This window comes from Macaca thibetana, chromosome 8 (assembly GCF_024542745.1).
Source record: "Macaca thibetana thibetana isolate TM-01 chromosome 8, ASM2454274v1, whole genome shotgun sequence".
In the NCBI taxonomy this organism is placed as follows: Eukaryota; Metazoa; Chordata; class Mammalia; order Primates; family Cercopithecidae; genus Macaca; species Macaca thibetana.
Genome location: NC_065585.1, coordinates 45616654 through 45639715, shown reverse-complemented (window position 1 = coordinate 45639715; position 23062 = coordinate 45616654). Strand labels below are relative to the sequence as shown.

The window sequence follows — 23062 nt, the reverse complement described above, 5'->3', positions numbered from 1 at the left end:
TCCTACAAAAAATATAAAAATTACCTGGGCATAGTGGCCTGTGCCTGTAGTCCCAGCTACTCAGGAGGCTGAGGTGGAAGAAGAAATTGAGTCCAGGAGGTCAAGGTTTCAGTGAGTTGTGATCACACCACCAAACTCCAGCCTGGGTGACAGGAGGAGACCGTGTCTCAAAAAAAAAAAAAAAAGTATATGTAAGTTGTTTTGATGAGTGTGAAAGAATAACTAAATCTTGCTACAGCATTCTTTTCAGCAGAAACTTTATTATAAAAATATCACAGAGCATTCGTGCCTGTCACTGAATAAGTAATCTGTGTCAAAGATGAGTGGTAAACTAAATACAACTAAACTTTCTATTAATATGCATAGTGGTCATTGGTTACATATTTATTGAAACTTTTGTCTTCAACTGCCAGTATGGCAATAACTAATTAAAAACTTTTATTGAAAGCTGTCACAACAGTTTTGGCTTTATAAAAGCATAATATTACACAGTGGCAATTTCAAATACTTTTGAGACTTCAAATGTTTTACTAAATTGAGTTTATATTGAGAATCTTAAATGAAAGTTGAAGTATCCAAAACACTTTTATTCAGGTTGGAATTAAGAAAAGTTCGTTGTAAGCAACATTCTTATGTTATCTGACAATTGCATGAAGATTCTGGTCTTTATTCAAGCTTTTGGTTACTGATACAAACTCCTGATTTCAGAGTTGTTTATAGCCTTTCCATATGCCACATACAGATGTACATTCATACATCTGTACATACACGTGTATACACTCTCTTGCCCCGAGAAAAGATGAAATCTTTCAGACTTATAATATATGCTACATTAATGTAAGACTCTTTAATCATGTCTACATTTCAGTTTATGATAAAAAATATATTTAACATTCCAATATTTTATTTAGAAAAATAATAGTGAAAATCGGCTTTTAAACCTGGATATTGTTTACGTTATGTGCAGTTACTATCAGGATTCTAAATCTACAGGTGTTTGACTTCCAGCTTAATCTTTTTATTTCACAATAGAGAACTTCTTAAAATCTAGCATGTCCAGAATGAGTAGTTCCTCATGAGGCTCAATTTTTAAAAATAGAGTTAAAGCAAGGAAGGAAGGCATTAATTTTCATGTTGAAAATATTTCTAGAAGGAACGTTTCCTCATATGGTCCAACTATTAAATACAGGTGAAATAAGCCAAAAAAGAGAAGCTGATTTTTTTGCGGCAATAAAGTAGCTGAAGAAATGACTCAAGGCACTTTCATGTATAAATACATTTTTTTGTTTTTTCTTACATCTCAATGATATATTTTGATAAGCTGAATAATTTCTATAATCAAATTATTTATTTTAATCTAGTTTATGAATGATCTGCATTACGTGTTCATTTTTTTATTATAACAGTTAGTATAATCTAATGAGAACACTTTTGGCCCTAACAGAAACAGAATTCTGTTCTTGGATCTGGCTTTGTATGTAACACCAAGTACGTCATTTCTCCTCCATATGTACCTCATTTACTGCAATGTTTCTGTTACATTTCAGACTTTCATATGGTGGGTAGTATCTGTAGCCTGGAAGAACGGTTAGCAAATACACTAATTGTACTTTTGTGGTATGGTCTATTCTCCAGGCTTACTATTTATTGATTTAATTGATGCCTGCTGCTTAATCAGAGGTTTTACCCACATGGAACTATTTGATAAGCTTGGCATAAAATGCAAGATCTGTAAAATGTAAACAATGTTCATATTATAAGGACCTATAATCAAACCAACCCTCTAAGTTATTTGAAAATAGTGCAGCTGCATGAGAAGTAGTTTTCTATTTGATCTTTTGCTATGGAATTGTAAAAATACTGTCTTTACTGTGACATCCACATGCTAATATTTGTTATGATAGATCATCTCTTTTTCTTTCTCCTTTTGCTGTCACTTCTCCCACCTTCCTACTATTTTGCCTTACCCTGCTCCCTTCATGGTTATCTTATCCTGGGTCCTTATTTCTCTCACTGAGTATCTTATTCTTCTAACTTTTTTCTGATTTTCTTAATTCTGACTGTCTTTCCTTGGACTAATCTGAATCAGACCATACCAAGTATACTGAAATAATATACTGAAAATATACTGAAATATACTGAGTATACTGAAAATAATACACTGAAATAATATACTGGAAATACAGCTGGAAATAATCTTGTAGCTTTTGCATTCTTTGGGCACCACAGTTTGGGAAATATGGATTGTATGCCTTTGTAGGCAGGTTCTGTTCAGGATATTTCTTAGGTCTTGCAGCCAGTCATTTTCTGTTCTATTTTTGGCAGATGGTAGTTCCTTGAGAGAAATTATAAGTTTTAATATACGTTTACTTCAAGACCTAGAAAGTTGTATATTGTTAGCACTTTTTAAACAGTGTTTATACAGCTACTATAGTAGAATCATCTGTTGGAGAATAGAGAGTAAAATGTAAATGTAATGAATGGGGCCATTAATTTCTCCTATTCATCCCAAATAGTCCTTAGAAAAGACATTGAATTTACTGGTGAGTTGTGGAAAAGGTGCTGAACTTCAGCCCTAAATCAGAGCGTATAGTCAAATATCATTTTATTTAATACAAAGAAAAGAATTAGAACAGATACATCCTTTTACCTTTTTTTGTTTTCTGGGATTATTTATCATAGTTTTAGATGTCATTAGGAGGTAGAACTTTTAAAGGGGTCTGGGATTCCAATTTCTAAAGCAATTTTACAGTAGAAGTTATTAAAATTAAAAAGTTATCTGGAATAACAGGTTGATATGTTCTTCCATATTAAATAGTTGGTGTTTTCCATCTTCAATGTGGCAGTCATCATGTTTCTTTTGGATTTTCTGACATTTTGGAGCTTAAAGTGATATACTTTATGTTTGTGTGTGTGTGTTGTATTTAACTTATTTAGCATGTAAATTTAAATGGCTTTGAGAATTTGTCACTGACTTTGTAATATCCTTCAATATATTTGTAGACAACAATGAAGTATTAAGAACCCAAAGCTGAAAATCATTTAGGAGAAAGACACAGATTGTGAAGTTAGATAAACATTTGTCTTCAATATTACTTATATATATTTAATATTATAATTTTTAAGTTGGGAGTGGAGTTGTTTGTTTTTTCTTTGCTATTTTAATTGTGTATTTTAACAGGAAACCACTTAATGGGTATGAACAGAGTTAAAAGAATCAAATATTTTTATTTTAAACATGATTTTTTTCATTTTACTTTTTCTTATGTATTGCTCTTATCTTAAAGTGTCTGTATTCCATTCCCTCAAAGATTTCTCCTTATGCATAAAGTTATGTACAGATCCACAGTGTATTCATGAATCTCCTTCTTTTGTTACAGTTAATCAGGCAGCAAAAGAAGACACCGTGGTTTTGAAGATTGGCTCTGTTGCCATGGCTCCCCAGGCTGACAATCCCCTTGGCAGATCTGTCCTTAGGAAAGATATTTACCAGTAAGTTTATTTTCTTATGTCCAATCTTGCAACAATTTTCATCCTGCAAAGACGTACAGTGATCAATAACTTACTTACTGTGGCCTGTAGAAATATTTCTCATTCAGGATCTTTTGATATTTAAAACCAGGTTTTTCTGATTTTCTTCAGTTGTGGGTTTTTTAATTCATTCAGACAAATCAAGTATTTCTGTGAAGTGTTGATGAATAACAGAATGTAAGTACTAAGTCACCGTAAAACTGAAGAAACATAGTTTGGAAAATTTTAGCAGATGTCAAATTTGACCAAATCTCTAATCACATAAGAAAACGAGGTCCTCTGTAGAACCCCCACATCCTACTGTAGTCATGTTGTATCAAAGTGAAACATTTTATTAATTTAAGTGAAAGCTATTATTTGAAATGTAGGAATGTGGATGTCATATGGATCAAAGCTGTAAAGAAAAGCAAACTTCTAAAGAGAAATTTCACAGTAAACACTTTCTGTGAAAATGCTATGCTCTGGATTTTGTCACTGAGTATTTGCAAACCACACCAAGCATATATGGACAACTAAACTGGTGAACATATGTAATCAACATGATAAAAATAATATATGATTCATACTGAAGTTGGCACTGCTGCCAGACAGAAAAGTACAGTTGCAAATAATACCAAGTGAGAAAAGTCACAGAAATACAGATGAACAAGTGTCTTATTCTTCTTGCTGGTCTGTTTTTCAGATGTTGTTGTCTCTTCTAAAAAATAAATTCCTACTGCTCTCCAGTAAATGTTACTGCTAAGAAAAGATTCTAATTTGGTGATACATTTACCCTTTAGAGGGTGATGGCTATTTTTTATTTAAATAGATCTAGGAACTTCATTTCTCAGATTTCTCTGATATTTGAGTTATAATTTTTTCCTTTGACTTATGTATGTATGATCTCTTCCTTGTATTAATTTTTTGGGTATTTAATAGTATTCATCCCTTAAATAAGTTTTCATGTAGCTAACTTATATATAATCTTAGGATTCCAGAGCTGAAAGGGGCTTTAGGAATTATCTAACTCAACTTCCCTATTTTACAGATTAGGAAACTGAATAACCAAAAGAATACTGTAGTTGTCCCTGGTGAAACAGTAATAGAGCCAAGGTTACAATTCCTATCTTTCGACTCCCTTAGGATCTAGGGAAATGATTTAATAGAATATAAATTATAGATGAGAATACTTTAATTTTCTAACATTTGGAAATTCTTCCAGATGTCTTTATCTTTTCTACTTCAGAAGTAAGTGGTCCTAAAATAGAGACCTACTTTACTTTTGGTGAAAGAAATCTAGGTTATATGAAGAGATCCTATCACCATCAGTAAAGTGAACCACTGGGATAATTCCTTTCCTCCTGTACCCTTTCCACTTTCTGGCTTTTGCATGAGTTGTATTTTTACTTGCTGGGAACAGTTGTGTCAAATTGTTTTTTTAGGGTTTCCTTCTGTGTGCCTTGCGGCTTCTTTTCCGTCATCTTTACTGGTCTTCCTCTTAAACAATCTCTTTGATATTAGTATTTCTTAGGGTCTTCCTTTTATTCTTTTTTTTTTGCCCAACTCTTCTTGGGTGAGGCTGTCTGCTCCTTTGGCTCAGGACAACTTGAATTCCAAGCGTGTTGGGTAACTTGGGTTGCCTCTGTAGACCAAGGTTAGCAATATGTGTTAGAATTTCAAATGTAAAATTCTAGATGCTGGATGGCAAACTCAACCTAATAATTTTTCTTTGAAAGCTCACATTCAAGTCATTTCTAAATAAACAAACTAACAAAAGGTGTTCACATAAGAGTTTATCAAAAATGTTTCAAGATCTCAGTGAAATGCTGTATCATCAATATCAAAGGAGTAACAGCAGAATTAGAAACCACTTTTGAGTGAGGTAATCAGAGTGGAAGTAGCTCAGTTAGAATAAAAGTGAATACACAAAGCAAAAGACCCTGCATACTAGGGCTGATTTTATTATTCCTATGATTTTGTTAACCATAAAATCTCAGTGAACTAGATGCAAAAGTCCACATATTATATGATTCCATTTATATGAAATGTCCAGAATAGACAAACTCAGAGAGACAGAAAGGTTGCCAGGGCCTGCTTGTGAAAGGGGAGGGAAGAATGGGAAAGGACTTTGTCTTGTGGCTTGGGTGCCAGCTCATCCTCAGTAGAACAGAGCACCGAGTAGGTTCCTAAGGTTTCTGACTCCAGGCCCTGGTTCCTGGACAGCATCTCTTGATGCACTTGGGAGCAGGGGAACTCACCACTCTGAAGGGAAGGACTCAAGCCTGGTTAATTGCAGAGCCCTAGGGCCTTGAATGAACACAGGCCATAGCCAGGCAGTGGTTACCACGGGTGTTGGGTGAGACCCAGTGCTGTGCTGGCTTCAAGTCTGACCCAGCGCAGTCCCAGTGGTGGTGGCAGCCACAGTGCTTGTGTCACGCACACACACACATCCCTTCCACAGCTCCAGGCAGCTCAGCACAGAGAGGCTGTGTTTGGGAGAAAGTAAGGGAAGAAAGCAAGAGTCTTTGCCTGATAATTCAGAGAATTCTCTGGATCTTATCCAAGACTACCAAGGTGGCACCTCTACCAGTCTGCAAGAGCCACAGTGTTACTGGGCTTGGGTTACTCCCTAATGCAGGTATGGCTGCAATGACCAAAAACTTAGATCACAACACCCAAGCTTCTTCAAATAACTGGAATTCTTTCCCTAGAAATATGGGTACAAACAAGCCCAGACCACAAAGACTACAGTAAATACTTAACTCTTAAATGCCCAGACACCGATAAACATTTGTAAGCATCAAAACCATTGAGGAATATATGAGCTCACCAAACAAACTAAATAAGGTACCAGGGACCAATCCTGGATAGACAGAGATATGTGACCTTTCAGACAGAGAATTCAAAATAGCCATTTTGAGGAAATTGAAAGAAATTCAAAATAATAGAGAAGGAATTCAGAATTATATCAGATAAATTTAACAAAGAGATTGAAATCATTTAAAATAATCAAGTAGAAATTCAGGAGTTGAAAAATACAATTAACATACAAATGCATCAGAATCTCTTAACAGCAAAATTGATCAAGCAGAAGAATTAGTAAGCTTGAAGACAGGCTGTTTGAAAATATACAGAGGAGACCAAAAAAAAAGAATGAAGTACACCTACAAGGTCTATAAAATAGCCTCAAAAGGGCATAGCTAAGAGTTATTGGCCTTAAAGACAGGTAGAGAGAGTGATAGGAGTAGAAAGTTCATTCAAAGGGTTATAATAGCAAAGAACTTCTTAAACCTAGAGAAAAGTATCAATTCAAGTAAAGGTTGTAGAATACAAAGCAGATATAACCCAAGGAAGACTACCTCAAGGCATTTAATCATCAAACTCCCAAAGGTCAAGGATAAAAAAGAATCCTAAAAGAAGCAAGCAAAAGAACCAAATAACATACAATGGAGTCAGGTATAGTGGCTTGTGCCTGGGATCCCAACCCTTTGGAAAGCTTTAGGTGGGAGGATTGCTTGAGCCTGGGAGTTCAAGACCAGCATGGGCAACATGATGAGACTTCGTCTCTGTAAAAAAATTTAAAAATTAGTCAGGTGTGGTGGCATACGCCTGTAGTCCCAGCTGTTCTGTAATCTGAGGTGGGAGAATCACTTGAGCACAGGAGGTTGAGGCTGTAGTGAGCTGTGATTATACCCCTACGCTCCAACCTGGGGGACAGAGAGAGACCCTGTCTCCAAAAACAAACAAAAACCATACAACTGAGCTCCAGTATGTCTGGCAGCAGACTTTTCGATGGAAACCTTACAGTCCAGGAGAGAGTGATATGACATATTTAAAGTGCTGAAGGAAGAAAAGTTGTATCCTAGAATTGTATATGCAGTGAAAATATCCTTCAAACATGTTGTAGCAGAAATTAAGGCTTTCTCAAACAAAAGCTGAAAGATTTCATCAACATGAGACCTGTCCTACAGGAAATGCTAAAGGGATTCAGTTCTTCAGTCTGAAAGAAAAGGACATTAATGAGCAATGAGAAGTCATCTGAAGGTACAGAACTCACTGGTAATAGTAAGTACCCAGGAAAACTCAGAATATTATAATACTGTAATTGTGGTGTGTAAACTACTCATATATTGAGTAGAGAGACTAAAAGATGAACTGATTAAAAATAATACATAGACAGTACAATAAGATATAAATAGAAACAACAAAAAGTTAAAAAGCGGGAGGACAAAGTTAAAGCATAGAGTTTTTATTTTTTTCTTTGCCTGTTTGTCTATGCAATTAGTGTTGTCATCAGTTTAAAATAATGGCGTATATTAAATTTGAAAAACAGAAAACTCCTAGGGAACATGGTACTATTCTTTGAATACCTAGCTGATAATGTATCATAGGAAGTAGTTCATTCCTTCCAAAGCTAAGAACAGACCTAGGATCATTCAGTCAGTGGATGTTACAATGACACTAATTGCAGCTCAGTAGAATGAAAATCTTTCAGATTATAAAAGTCTAATAATAAATGGGGCTTTTTGTTCTTACTCATTTAACAATTATTTTCGGGGAGCCTATTGTACATCAGACACTATTCTAGATACTGGGTGTATGTCAGTTTACAAAAGAAAGAAAAATCCCTGTGCTCATAGAACTTACATTCTAATGGGAGAGAGAATTACAAGCTAATAAATAGATCATAGGGTATACTAGAATTTAATAAGTGACATGGAGACAAAGCTGGGAAGGGAAAAAGAAATGGAGAGTTAGAGGTGGACAGCCTGGCTTAGTCAGAAGACGCCTCACTGAGAAATTGCAAGGATCCTGAAGCAGGAAGAAGTAAGAGAAGCCCCTGGTGGCTGGAGCATTGTATGCCGGGCGAATTTAGCAGGCTGTCAGGAAAACGACTTTATAGAGGAGCCATATAGGTCATTGTGTGGACTTTGGCTATTAGTTTGAGTGAGACATGGTTGTGGGGGAAGAATTATCCACACATGCAAAATTTTGAAATATGTAATGCTTTTGTTATTTACTAAACGTCTGCTTCAGAAAGAAATGGGGGGGGGTCACCAGAAGGGACTAGAGATATACATTTAAAAAGAGGTTAAATCTACATTTGAAAATAAAGGGAGTCACAATTCAGAACAAATGGAAGTGTAACATTCAACCCTAAAAGAATCATGTTAAGAATTATTAATATTTTTGCTACTTGAGTTAACTGAATATATAATATGAATTTCTTTCACTTATTGGGGAGTTGATTTTGTCATCAAATGGAAAGGTTTCAGAGGGTTTGAGCAGAGAAGTGACATGATTCTTTTTATACTTAAGCAGATTACTCAGGCAAGGAAAGGCAAGGGAAAGGGAAAAGCTATTGCTCTAATCTTGGAAGAAGATAGTGGCGACTTGGGCAAAGTTAGTAGTGTGGAGGTGGTGAGAAGTGGTCAGATTCTGGAGATGTTTGAGAGGTAGAGCCATGAGAATTTGCACATAGGGTTTGAGAAAAAGAATACAAAGATAATTCAGTTATATATGGCCTAAACAACTGGGAGGATGAAAATTAACTGAAGAAGGAAAACTGTAGGAAGATTTATTTTTGGAGAATTGAGTGAGTGGAGATTAGGAGTTTATTTTTGAAAACGTTGACTATCTCAGGAGTTAATGAGCTCCCCATTTCTGATGTAGCAGAGACTAATAAGCCACATACAAGGCTTAAAAGGGAAAATGATTTATGTCAAATTAAACCAGTGATTCCTAAATTTACTGTGTTTCCAAATCACTTGAGGATCTTGATAAAATGCGGATTTTGACTAAAAAGGTATTGTTTGAGGCCTAAAATTTTACATTTCTTCTAGGCTCCTGGGTGACTGGGTGTGATAGCGCTACTGGGTGATACTGATATGCCACTTCAGAGGCTACACCCTTTGTAGGAGATGATTAAATCCATTTTTTTTACGAACCTTTTAAACTGAGATCATTTAAAAAATTTTTTTTAAATGAATACTAACAACTTTTAATGCTAAAAATCAAAACAGCATGAAAGGTTCTGTGAGAAACATTAAATATCCTCCATTCTCAGTCTTTCCCACTCCGTATCCGAGGTTGCTCTCAGTGGATTCTTTTTATAACATCAAAATTTTTGTAAACTTTTAGTTGATAGTGGTTAACTTTTGGAATCTGTGACTGAGAAAATGTAAAATAATAAAACACTTCTGTTAACTAACACGTTATATGAATTTGTACTTTACTACTCTCAAAAGCATCTGATCCACTAGAAAACAACAGAACATACATAACATGTTATTTATTCAGTGACTATGCAATGTGTAGCCCAGGTATGTATTGTCATTGGCCCTCCCATAACCTTTACCTTCTTTACTTGCCTCCTCCTTGCCTGATAATCTACCTGGTTTGTAACTGCCAGCTCCTCGATAGGATGATCTCTGTTTCCTTTAAACTCAATCTGAGATTCTCCTATTCTGTGATGTGTTCAACCATATCCCTGATTTATACCATAGTCCTGAAGCACTGTCTGACCTGAAGTTGTTTTTTTATCTTACACAACCCCTTCTCCTGAGAAATTTTTCAAGTCCTTGTCTCAAGCCAAAAAAGAAGCAGGAAACAATTAAGTAAGATGTTATAAAGGCAGATTTTTAAAAATTACCCGTGGTGAAAGTGTTTTTTCATAGGCTGATTAGAGATTATAAACAAACAAGGTGAAAATATTTAAATATTATAACTTAAGCATATTAATGATTTAATAGTCTGGTCCGAGTGAAGTGATGTTTACAACTAATTGATCATGACCAGTTACAGATTTCTTCGTTTCTTCTCCACTTCCACTGCTTCACTTGACTAGCCTTAAAAAAAAAAAAAGTTAATAAACTTGATTACATTTCTCTTATATAAATGACATATATTTCTTAGAAGCTTTATGTTGTGCAGTATGCTGGTGTATCCTCTATACCTTATTAACTATAGTTTGTATGGTTGTTTCTATTAAATATATTTAATGTTTCTATTAAATATTTCTATGAAATAATGAAAACAAGTCTCAGAACCTTGAGCCATGTTATGCTATAATTGCTCTAGAAGAATTACACTGGATTTATATTATTTATACTTTCTACGTCTTTTCTGAAAATTTCATTTTCTCTGATTCTGAATACTGTCTGTAAGTAGTTTGACTTGATTTTCATGGTTTTTAATGATTTTCTAAAAATAGCTTTTATTATAAGAAATAGAATACTATTACTAATTACTAGTTACTAATACAATAGGGATCTTTGAGACATTTATGCCCTTCGTTTGTATGCATTCATTTATTACTTTAATTCATTTATTTATTAAATATACATTGATTAATATTTGCAGCTATTCAACAGACATTGAGTGTTTATGATGACTAGACACCGATAGTAGATACATATTTTTGACTGGAACGTATGGTACTGTATGACTTCACGGAACTCAAGACTTCAACTACATTATCTTACATTGTAATTTCGATAGATTCCATATCATAATAATTGCATGCTTTGTCTATAATACCTCCCAAAATGCCTAGGTTGATGAAATAAGTGAAATTAGAAGTTTTGAACCTGCACCCTAAACTTTTTTCATGGTCTCATTTTTATCATTAAGTATCCTTACAGCATTGTATCCTATCTTCCGAAAATTAGTATAAGAAGAAAGCATGATCCCAGAAGTTCCATCTAGATTCGCAGTTTTCACAGAAAGGAATAGAGAAAAATGTTCGTAAATTTCATTCAAGTTTTTTTCTTTTTAGAAGTAGTAGAGAGAATAGAAATATTACCATTAATTATTCATGAGTATATTTAAGTAAATACATTACCTTTTCAGTAAATTTTAATGGTCTTTTTTTCAAATTCTGTTTATATCCTGTTTTTTAAAAATATTGATTCTTTAAAAATTTAGCTTATGATTTAGTCTTCTGATTATGAAATTAAAATAAGAAAAGGTAAAATCACATTTTAAAATTTTATAAATAAATTTTCAGAATGATACCTTTTTTGAAAGTACATCTATCTTTATTTTAATAAACCTATATAACTAAAACATTTAAATTTTTTTAAATAAAAAGATAATCTTGTTTATTTTTTAAAAATCGAGTAACGCCAAAGTGTATGCAGCTCTTCTCCTTGCCAGGGCTTATTCTGAATGGTAACCACCTCTTTACTCCGTGGCCACTGTTAGATCAACACTCACAGACCGTTTGTCTCTATGCGTGTGTGTCTGTCTGTCTTAAGTAATGGAATTGTACTCTACATAGTATTCTTTAACTTGCTTGTGTTTAAACTCAATAATCTATTGTGGTCATCTTTCAGTGTCACCATATTTAGACTTGCCATCATACTGGTCTGTTTTTGAGCTGTTTTAGACAGCAAAGATAAAAAACCTCATGTAAACACTGCTTTCTGTTTTAAACCAAGAAAATATGCCTCACTATTAAAGTTCAATTAAAATTAAAAACTCTTATATACTATATTGTGACTGAGACTTCCCTGACCTCAAACTTTATTATACATTATAAAATGTAAAAGGGAAAAATGTTTCCTTCTGTGAAATAGTTACCAGGGCAATTCTTGAAGAACAAGTATATCAGCAAAAATAGGAAATTGAAATTATTATAGCTTATGTGTTCTTTGTTACCATTTGAATCACAAGGGCAAAGTAATTCACAATTCAACACTGCTATGTGAATTAAAATATCACAGGTGTTTGGGCTTTAACAAACCACTCTGAAACATCGTTTATCAGCTCTCTGCTCAACACCTGTCATAGTGTTCAGTTTTTAACATGACAAAATCCCTGTCTTTTAACCCAAAATGCATCTTACTCTCTGATCTGACCTTATCCTATACTTTAAATCTTACCACTAGTTGCTTCTTTACATAAGACACTTGTTCAAGTTAAATATTTTGTCTAATCCAATAATGCTTATTATGTGCCTTTCTGTGGCTCTTGTTTATGTATGCATTTTCGACTTTCTTGAAATATAGCTATCTTCCAGTTTAGCCTTTCAGGGTTTTTGTTATGAAGAACTTTACATTAATGGGGGTTTGAATCCTTTAAAAATGTTTTCTCTTTGATGTTCAACACTATTTTTAATTTTTAAAAATCCTTAAGAATCACATGTATTTTTTAATGTCTCACTTAAATCTTGCTTTCTTTTTGAAATTTTTCATAATCTTTTTCTTGAAAGTAACGTCTCCTTTCTTTGGCCTTCTACAGCAATGGCTGACCTACCTTTATGCAATTATAATAAAATAATAGTAATAGTAACAGCAGTAGGCTGAGTGTGGTGGCTGATGCCTGTAATCCCAGCACTTTGGGAGGCCGAGGTGGGCGGATCGCCTGAGGTCAGGAGTTTGAGACCAGCCTGGCCAACATAGTGAAACCCTATTTCTACTAAAAATACAAAAACTTGCCAGGTATGATGGCAGGCACCTGTAATTCCACCTACTTGGGAGGCTGAGGCAGGAGAACCACTTGAACCCGGGAGGTGGAGGTTGCAGTGAGCCGAGATCACACCACTGCACTCCAGCCTGGGCAATAGAGTGAGACACTGTCTCAAAAAAAAAACAAAAAACAAAAAACAAAAAAACAGTAGCAACAGTAGTAATAGCTAACATCTACTGAGTGCTTCCTTTGTGTCAAAGATTCTGTGTATTGCTTTCAATGCAATGCCTACATCTCGGTTGAGCCTTATAATAATCTCATGAGTCAGGTATTATGATTATCTGTATTTCAGAAATAAAATATTCGGTCTGTAGACATTCAGTAGTTTCTCCTAGGCCACACATAATAAGTGACAGAACCAGGACTGTCAGTTCCATTGCTCATGCACTTTACCACTACATCTCGCTGCCTGTATCTGAGTTTCCTGTAAGACATACCAGCTTTAGTTTAACCAGGTTATTTATAATCAGTCTATAGCATGAAGTTTGAAACTTATTTTTGAAGTTTCAAATTTATGTTCCATTAAATTTTGTTATTATTTAAATGTTGCAAAAAACTAGTAAGTACCATTTTTAGTGTATTCTCCTTGTGTTCCTTAGAATAGTCTCAGCTAGAATGAACTTATTATAACCTTAAAACTACAATTTATAATAAAATCATTTATAATCCCAGTGTTTGAGCTCTTTGATACTTGAAGGTACTTGAACATACAATCCATTTTAAGAGAATTTTAATCAGAATGTGCTTAATACTGCATTTATTCTACAAATATAGCTCGCTAGGTAATGATTTTGATTGCCATCAAGGTTTTTCCCACATCTCTTATGAGCTCTGAGATGAGTAATGACCAGATAAATATTTACATAGATGTATCTGATTAACAAAGTCAATGTATTTTGTGGCTGTTATTTATAGGAAATATTTAAAAGTCATTATAAAACAGAAGCGTTATGAATCGTTTCTCTTTTCCCCTAGTAAAATTTAGTTATTAATCTAGTTGTCTCAAAATTATGAAAGAAAAAGAGATGTTAAAACTTTTGTTAAACGTCTCTCTTCCTCCCATTGTATACTTACACATCAGTATTTTTATAAATTGTGATGAAAAAATATTGGTTTTATTTTAAAACAATGACTTCACATGCATTTCTTATATACCAAAATTACAGCAAAGTTGACTAAGTATGTTATGAAGGCTTCTAGTAACTTAGATTTTTTTCTTTCCACTAATCTTGTGCAATTGAGAAATACTGTATTCAAGCTACATATCTGAATATAGAGTTTATAGAATTAGATATATAAACTTGGAAGTCATCTAACATTATATGTCAACCACCTATTTCATTGCTCTGTCATATTTTATAAAATATTAACAAAAGCTCTTCATACCTATTCAAATAGATTTTTAAAATAGTGATTGTAACATAATTTACCTCATACTTTTTTCAGGAGTATTTCATTTGTTATAACAGAACTTTAAAATATTGGCCGGGCGCGGTGGCTCACGCCTGTAATCCCAGCACTTTGGGAGGCCGAGGTGGGCGGATCACAAGGTCAGGAGATCGAGACCATCCTGGCTAACACGGTGAAACCCCGTCTCTACTAAAAATACAAAAAACTAGCCGGGCGTGGTGGCAGCGCCTGTAGTCCCAGCTACTCGGGAGGCTGAGGCAGGAGAATGGCGTGAACCCGGGAGGCGGAGCTTGCAGTGAGCTGAGATCGCGCCACTGCACTCCAGCCTGGGCGACAGAGCGAGACTCCGTCTCAAAAAAAAAAAAAAAAAAAAAAAAAAAAAAAAAAATATTTAAAGCAGAGCTTTTTACTTTGGAGGTATTTTTAACTAAAGAGTTTTTTTAACTTTCATCTTTAACTTGAGAGAAGTAGATTCTTCTTGTAATTGGACATTTGTGAACTTCTGCATACCAGTTTTTGTTCATGCCATAAATATTTGTGGGTTTTCTGAAGTTCCTTCTGGGATTTTATCTTTGACTAATTTATTCCATAGCTCCTTTTTAAACATTGTCAATTGTGAGGTTTTTCAACCTTTTTAAAATTTTTTGCAGACTTTTGCTAATCCTTTTTAGTGCATTCAGTACTAATAGATTTGATTCTGATATGGGTTTTAGCTTTTCTTCATGGATAATTTCATTCTCTTAAACATATCTACAAGCATTATATGAAAACTGCGTAGTAATTTTGGCAAACTTTTGAAAGACATCTTTTATAAGTAAGACTTCTGACAGGTGTACCCTGTTCTGTAGCAGTTTAATCCATGAAATTTTACCTTTAAAGAATTACAAAAGGTAGTGAGCTGATTTGTGTTTCACCCTTAGAAGACATGCGTTAGTAAAATTCTTCCAGAAATATATACAGAATTTTTTTCCATCTGCTTATTGCTTTTTTTGTGAGCAACTTTTGCAACAGTGTTTGCTCTGTTTCTTACTGTGAGTCTGATAACACACCCTCAGCCACAGAAAGAGTGAGAAAATATGCTTTGTTTTTAACATAGTTGATGAAAAATTAATTACAAAAATTCACTTTCTTTCATTGTATTTTATTGTATTTTTGTGTTAAATATGCTATTGGCTAAATTTTAATAGCATAAATATTTAACACAAAAATACATACTTCTTCAGCAGAAATTTACTGTTTTATATAACTTAGCAGAAATATTTTTTTAAATTAATATAAAATGTGTTTTAATTTTTTAAATGCATAATCAATCTACTGAGGTTTTGTTTGTTTGTTTGTTTGTTTTTGAGATGGAGTCTCACTCCGTCGTTGCCCAGGCTGGAGTGCAGTGGGGCAATCTTGGCTTACTGCAGCCTCCACCTCCCGGGTTCAAGCGATTCTCCTACCTCAGCCTCCCAGGTAGCTGGAATTACAGGCACACACCACCACGCCTGGCTAATTTTTGTATTTTTAGTAGAGACAGGGTTTTACCATATTGGCCAGGCTGACCTCAGACTCCTGACTTCAGGTGATCCGCCCACCTTGGCCTCCTAAAGTGCTAGGATTACAGGCATGAGCTGCCGTGCCTGACCAATTTACTGAGATTTTTAAAATCATAGTTTACAGAACATTAAGTATCTTATTGAAGGTTTTAAATAAATTGACCTTGAGGAACTACCAGGTGATCCAAGATACAGATATTTGCAAGTGACATAATTGTTTCATACATTAAAATCTTGACAGTATCTTTAAAATAATTTTTGAACTCCAAATTCATTTCTCCTGTTATGTATATACTCTTGACAAATTTTCAAATGGTCATTCTGACTTTTCGTAGGGTTAATGTTCCCAATATGAAGGAACATTAGATTAATGTGACCAATGAAATTCATGGTTGAGATTAACTAAATTTTTTATCTTGTTTTACACGTATACTTTAACAGTTGAAAATTGAGGAATATAACCAATAGAAAATCATAGACAAGATTAGTATTCTTTTATTGAGCTTAACATCATTAACAATTATGTTTGTATGCTTCAACAAACTGTGTTTATTTTACAATAGGAAAACCATTCTTTTTTATGGACATGTTTATAATAGCCTTTCTTTATTCCTGATGAATGTACCTCAAGGTATGGCATCTCTACTTTATGTATCTTTGTGGTTTCTCCTAAAACCTAGCTTATCATCTTTAACGCTGAGCTGTATTTTCTAGATGCAGTGTTAAGATAAATTGTACAAATTCTCACAAAACTGTTTCCTCCTTTCTCTTCCCAACTTTTAATTTCTTCCTAATTCTCTTTATATAAAAAGCATTCTCAAAATAACTATTATTTTGGTTTTTGGCAAAGGTATGTTTCATATCTGGTGACATTATGACTCTAATCCTATAATGGTTAGTGTTGGTTTCAAATAATTCCCTTTTAGTAAGTCAGAGAGAGAGAGATTGGGATAGTAGGTATGTAAATTAACTTGCCTAAAAGCTTTGTTTGAAAATATTATTGGCAGAGTTTTAGTCCGTTGTGTTATTCAGCTGATCTAGTTGAAGGCTTTGGATTTACATTTGGCCCTCACCAAAATAACTGCATCTTTTGTGGCTTCCTATAGCAGGATATAGGTTTCCATGAATATGTTTCTATTTACTGCCAAAAGCTACCTCAATAACAGTGTTGAAAATGACTAGAAGTTCTACCATCATAAATTTTGAAATGTTTTTTTAAATGTATTTACTTTTTTATTGTCATTTTTATACTTGTTTCTAGAAATTCATGTTAGAAAGAAGCTACAGAATAATAGAATGTTTGGGTTCCCATCATAACAGTTTTGTGTTATGAATTTGGAAAATCTATTTTATACTTCTTTCAAATACATTTTTGTTATATTAAGTACACTGGATATATAATATCTTACTATAACCATTCCTGATTGTGTACTTTCATTGAGGCACCAACATTGTCATGTGAAATTATTATTTAAACATCTCTGAGTTTAAAGACAAGTGAGAGAAACCATAGGGTACCTTTAAAATGCATCTTTGGAACTTCTGGAATATGATGGCTGTTCACCATAACCACCGACATATAAGACAACTGTTTAAAATATAATAAAACATTGTGCTTCTGTCTTGAGTGTCCAATGTAAAGGAAGAATTGCATTTTTCTCATTAATAACAAAGATCAAATATTGTAACAAAAGAGTAACCTGCAAGTTTATTCCTATAGCTATTCTTATAGTATAACCTGCACATCATCATAAAAGGCTTGAACAGAATGGATGGATGGATAGATTTTTCAAAAAAATCTTTGACCAACTTCAAGTGTGAGAAACCTATAAATGTGAGAAGCAGTGTTGGCTTTGTAGTTACAATTTCGGAACTATCCATTTTACCCTTTGTTGACTAGTGTCCATTTTCAGCCAGCCCCCTCATACCCCCTAAACCAAAATAGAAGCTAACTAAAAAGAAAATTAAGAAGCAAGCATCTATGAATTCATTTAATGTGTACAATTAATAATAAATTACCTCTACACATTGTATGAGAACACTTACTAAGCCCTGGTAAAATAAAATGCTGTTACCAAAAAAAATCCTAATAATTTTTACATGAAAGCAAGTAAATAATTATTTACCAAAACACCAATTTAATCAATAACTCTTAAATACATATGCTTACTTTATTTTATATTTTATTCTGTGTTCACTGAGGTTACTGTCCTAGAATAGACACTATAATTTTGCCTGTTTTATGTGCTAGAAATATTTATCGTGTTTGAAGAACTTCCATCCTGTGTGGTGTAGACAGATAGTTCCTCAATCTGAAACATTTTTCTTGCTCATCATTTCTAACATTGAACTTTGAGCAAAAACCAAATACCTGAAAAGCATTCTACATTGAGAAAGGTAATGAAAAATACAAACATGATCCTAAAAATAGGTAAAAAGTCAGTACATAGCTAATTTTTTTTCTTTTTACTTCTTTCATTTTTTAAATTGAGTTAGAACTTACATATAGGAAAGTATATTTATCATTTGTATACAGTTGAATGAAGTTTTACATATATATAGACATGTTACCACAATGCAGCACCCCAGAAACCTTCCTCATTCTTATTCTAGCCTGTATTTGGTAGTGCGAAGATAATCATTATTCTGACCTCTCTAACTATATATTAGGTTTGATATAACTAAATGTTATTATCAATGTTTAGATTGTGAAAACTTTTGTCTCAACATAGGTTGTCATCTGTAAATCTCCTTGACGTAATTTCTGAGTCAATGTCAGATCATATAATTCAAAATATAAATGATTTTAATCCGATTTTTTTTTTTTTTTTTTTGAGACGGAGGTTTGCTCTTTTTGCCCAGAGTGGATTGCAATGGTGCGATCTTGGCTCACTGCAACCTCTGCCTCCCGGGTTCAAGCAATTCTCCTGCCTCAGACTCCCATGTAGCTGGGATTACAGGCGCATGTCACCATGCCCAGCTAATTTTGTGTTTTTAGTAGAGACGGGGTTTCACCATGTTGGCCAGGCTGGTCTTGAACTCTTTACCTCAGGAGATCTGCCTGCCTCGGCCTCCCAAAGGGCTGGGATTACAGGCGTGACCACCACACCCAGCCTGATTTTAATCAGAATTTAAAGCACGATTTTAAACTTTAATTTTAAACTTTAATATCAAATAATATATTATCCACTCTGGTATTTTCCATGTAAATCTCTGAATGCAACCATAAGGAAAAAAATTAAAAATCCGTATATGAAGATTAAACATTATAATTTATAACATCTTCATTCATTAGATAAATTCCTAGCGTATACCCTAATAACTGGCTGTAGCATGAGCTTTTGAGCCAATTTCTATCAATTTCACTTAATACCATAGTTATTTAGTGAAAAATGTTACATACATATGTGTGTGGCATTTGTACAACATGGAGTGCATAGCTTCTGTAAAGGAAATAATGTTTTGTATCCTGGGAGCCCATTATCCTTTAACCGAATTGACTGTCATCCAAGTATGGGTTTGATAAACTGACACAACAGTGAAAAGAATCCCTGTCCCATGTCAGCTTATCAAACACACTGTGGACAGCATGTCTTTGGCATTAAACACATTCCCAGTCATTAAAGTTCTGAATAGAAGTCACGTAGCTTGCGTTCAGTGAGACACAACCTCAGTATTTCCAGGTGATTTTAGGAACACCTGATAAAACTGAGGTATAGTACCACTAAACTTTAAGAATTTTCCAAAAACTAGGGGAAAAAAATAACATGCATAGAGTTACAGAATTGCAGTGTTATTGTTCAGTTCGATGATAGAACATATATTAATGAGATATACAGAAAACTAATTAATATCTTGTCATTCTGGTAAACCATGTCAAATTGTGCTGTAAATATATTTATACTGTAGAATAAAACAAAATCAAATATGTTTTGTTTTTTTAATCCTTGTTTTCATATAATAAAAGATATCTACTTGGGAAAATTATCCATCAGTCTGAATCTCTCACTATTTTTTTTACAATTTCATTTATTTAATTTGAAAATGTCCATCATCAAAAATTTAGCAGCCTTTTTTGGAATAGTGCACTAAAATCATTTGTAAATTGTCCAAGTTAAAGTATAGGCATGTTTGAAAAAGATTTTTAAAAATTTATTCTAGTGCTGTAAATGTATTTGTGTGAAAAGCTAACTTCTAAGGTGATGTAGGTCAAAACGTTTACTTATAATAATACTTCATTTATACATCTCTATAATAAAAATAGTTACATCTATAACATTTATAGGTGAATTTGCCTGATTCTATATAATATACAATGTGAAAACATTTTTCAGGTTTGTTCTCCATAGTTTAACCCTCAAAGAAGACATTACATTATGCAGTTACAGTACCTTATCAGTGGAGCTCCACTTCTACGCTGCAAATGGAAATGTATTGCAACAGTGCTAAACAGAAGTTGCCCTCCTCTTTGGAGAAAATTGCAGTATCCAAGAGCTCTTTTAAACAAGGGACTACTTTTAAATGTGTCTGGTCACCTCAAAGGATATGTAGAGTGTTTCCTGCCAGTAGAATTAGAGGAAGGAAGCACCAGGCCAAAATGTTTGATGTGTGATGTACTGTAATTCTTTTCATGTGTTTGGTGGTGGCTTTTATATGATGATCAGTGTTCTGCTACTATTTGTGACCCTGGTGTGGTCCAGGTCATTAAAGTTCAACCTTCCTTAATGTATAGGGTCATTAACTATACCTAGCAGCATTATCGTAATTAAAGTACTGTTTTCTTTTAAACAAGTATGTCTCATTTTCATTAAAATATTTCTCATAATTGGAAAATTGACCTAGTGATTGTGATTCTCATGAAAGAGATTATTCAACATTAGAGACCTGCTAGTACTAGCATTACTGTAGACAGATGCTCTTTAAGTTTCCTCACTTTACCTTGTAGTCCTTGTTTTTAAATCAGCGTTTTCTTCACACAATTACCTATGGGTATATAAAGTTCAAGATGGAAACTAGCTTTACATGGTAGTTTTCCTGGATGTTCTTAGATGCAATAAGAATTGACAAAATTGCTGTCAGAATATAATATACCTTTAATGAAACAAAATGTGATGATTATACATGTTCTTTGTTATTCTGAGATCACATATTCAGATATTACTTTAAATTTTTAGGTTTTTAAATATTTACTCAGTTTAAAATATGTAAAAGTAGGTTCTTTATTCTTTCATATTTATCTTTCTATGCCCTCTAAATTTGCTTTTGGATTTTTTTTAAACTTTGATATCATTTGCTTATCCATTAGTCATTTAGCACTTGACAATGATAGTTCTAAAGGAATATATGCTCTGTTTTGGGATATGTGTGTGTGTCTGTGTCTGAGTGTGTGTGTTTGAGGGTTATTTATTTGAAGAGCCAGTTTCATCTTTTCCCCTCATGTTGAGTATCCAGATATTTTTGGTATTTGCCTTCTGTCTCTTTCAGTTTTGGTACTGGATATATCATTAATACATTAATTTGATAAGGCTAAATGCCTAAAGGATCTTCATGTGATAAAATAAGCTGTCTTTCCTCCATGCATAATGAATCAATTTTATGATCTCACTAACTGATTTCTTCAGAATAACTTGTGAATACCTACCATTTGCTAGCTATTTGCTAGATGTAAAGCTGCACTGGTGACAAAATTATTCATAATCTTTACCCTTCATGGAACATAGTTTAATTGACTTTATCATTATACTTAAAGTATATTAATTGATTTCTTGTAAACATCATTTTCTCTAGGCAAAGAAATATATGGCACATTTAGATTATAAAGGAAGAACTCACAGAATTTTTTTATGTCCTCAGTGTAGCAGTGTGGTGCCTGCATTTATTTTATTCCATAAGAAAGTATTTCACCAGTTTTGTAAATTAAGCTATTGTCATCATTGCTTAACTCACTTTTCAAGTCACGGCTTATGATATTAATATTTAAGATCTAAATGATCATGATTACATTGTAAGCATAATGAAGAACAATGTGAAAAAATTTTTTAAATAACTGAGGCCTTTCACCATTAATTTGTAAACAATTACTCATTTGGCCTTTAAAAAATAGGTACAGTAATTTTCTGCACATTCTTTTGCATTATCTCGCAACATATTAAAATATAGATATATAACATGTATAATTCAGAAACATTAATATTGAGTAAGAATGATGTATGATTATAATTTTTGTATTTTATATTGTATTTTAATGTAAATGTGATTTACTAATGTCCATGAAATATGAATTGCAGACAGAGTATTTGGAGAAGGAATTATTGATACATAATAAAAATTAGGACAGTGCCATGGCTCATGCCTATAATTCCAGCATTTCGGGAGGTCAAGGTGGGAGTATTGCTTGAGGCCAGGTGCTTAATACCAGCCTGGTCAGCAAAACAAGACCCTGTCTCTACAAAAAATTAAAACATTAGCCAGGCACACACCTGTAGTCCCAGTTACTTGGGAGGCTGAGGCAGGAGGATCACTTGAACCCAGGAGTTCAAGATTGCAATGAGCTGTAATCTTGTGATTACGCAAGTGATCACGCCACTGCACTCCAACCTGGGCAACAGACATCGTTTCTGGAAAAAAAAATTAATTTTACATAATGAATAGATGCATTTAAATAAATTGGTAATGGAAAAGGTGCCTGCAAATAAGTATTGATGCTGCCTTATTGGAAGTGTATTCTGTTTCTTTTTTTTCTTTTTTGTACCCTAAAACAGAAAAGGACTCATTTCTATAAGCATTTATATATATAGCATTCTCATATATAGCATTATATATAAATGCTTGTAGAAATAAATGAGTTATATAAATATATAAATTATATATACATATATATATATATATATATTTTTTTTTTTTTTTTTTTTTTTTTTTTTGAGAGCGAGTCTAGCTCTGTCGCCCAGGCTGCAGTGCAGTGGTGTGATCTCAGCTCACTGCAAACTCCGCCTCCCGGGTTCATACCATTCTCCTGCCTCAGCCTCCTGAGTAGCTGGGACTACAGGCACCCACCACCATGCCCGGCTAATTTTTTGTATTTTTAGTAGAGATGAGGTTTCACCGTGTTTGCCAGGATGGTCTCCATCTCC

At 33.6% G+C, this 23062-nt stretch overlaps 1 protein-coding gene across 8 annotated transcripts in view; it reads left to right on the top strand.

Annotated features, from left to right (window-relative positions):
* VPS13B (vacuolar protein sorting 13 homolog B) overlaps positions 1 to 23062 on the top strand; it is an 859202-nt gene that overhangs the window by 499751 nt on the left and 336389 nt on the right. For all 8 annotated transcript variants that reach the window (XM_050801187.1, XM_050801183.1, XM_050801189.1 and 5 more), the window contains one exon: positions 3381 to 3492. In XM_050801187.1, the coding sequence (XP_050657144.1) occupies positions 3381 to 3492 (112 nt within the window). The remainder of the gene's footprint in view (positions 1 to 3380; positions 3493 to 23062) is intronic.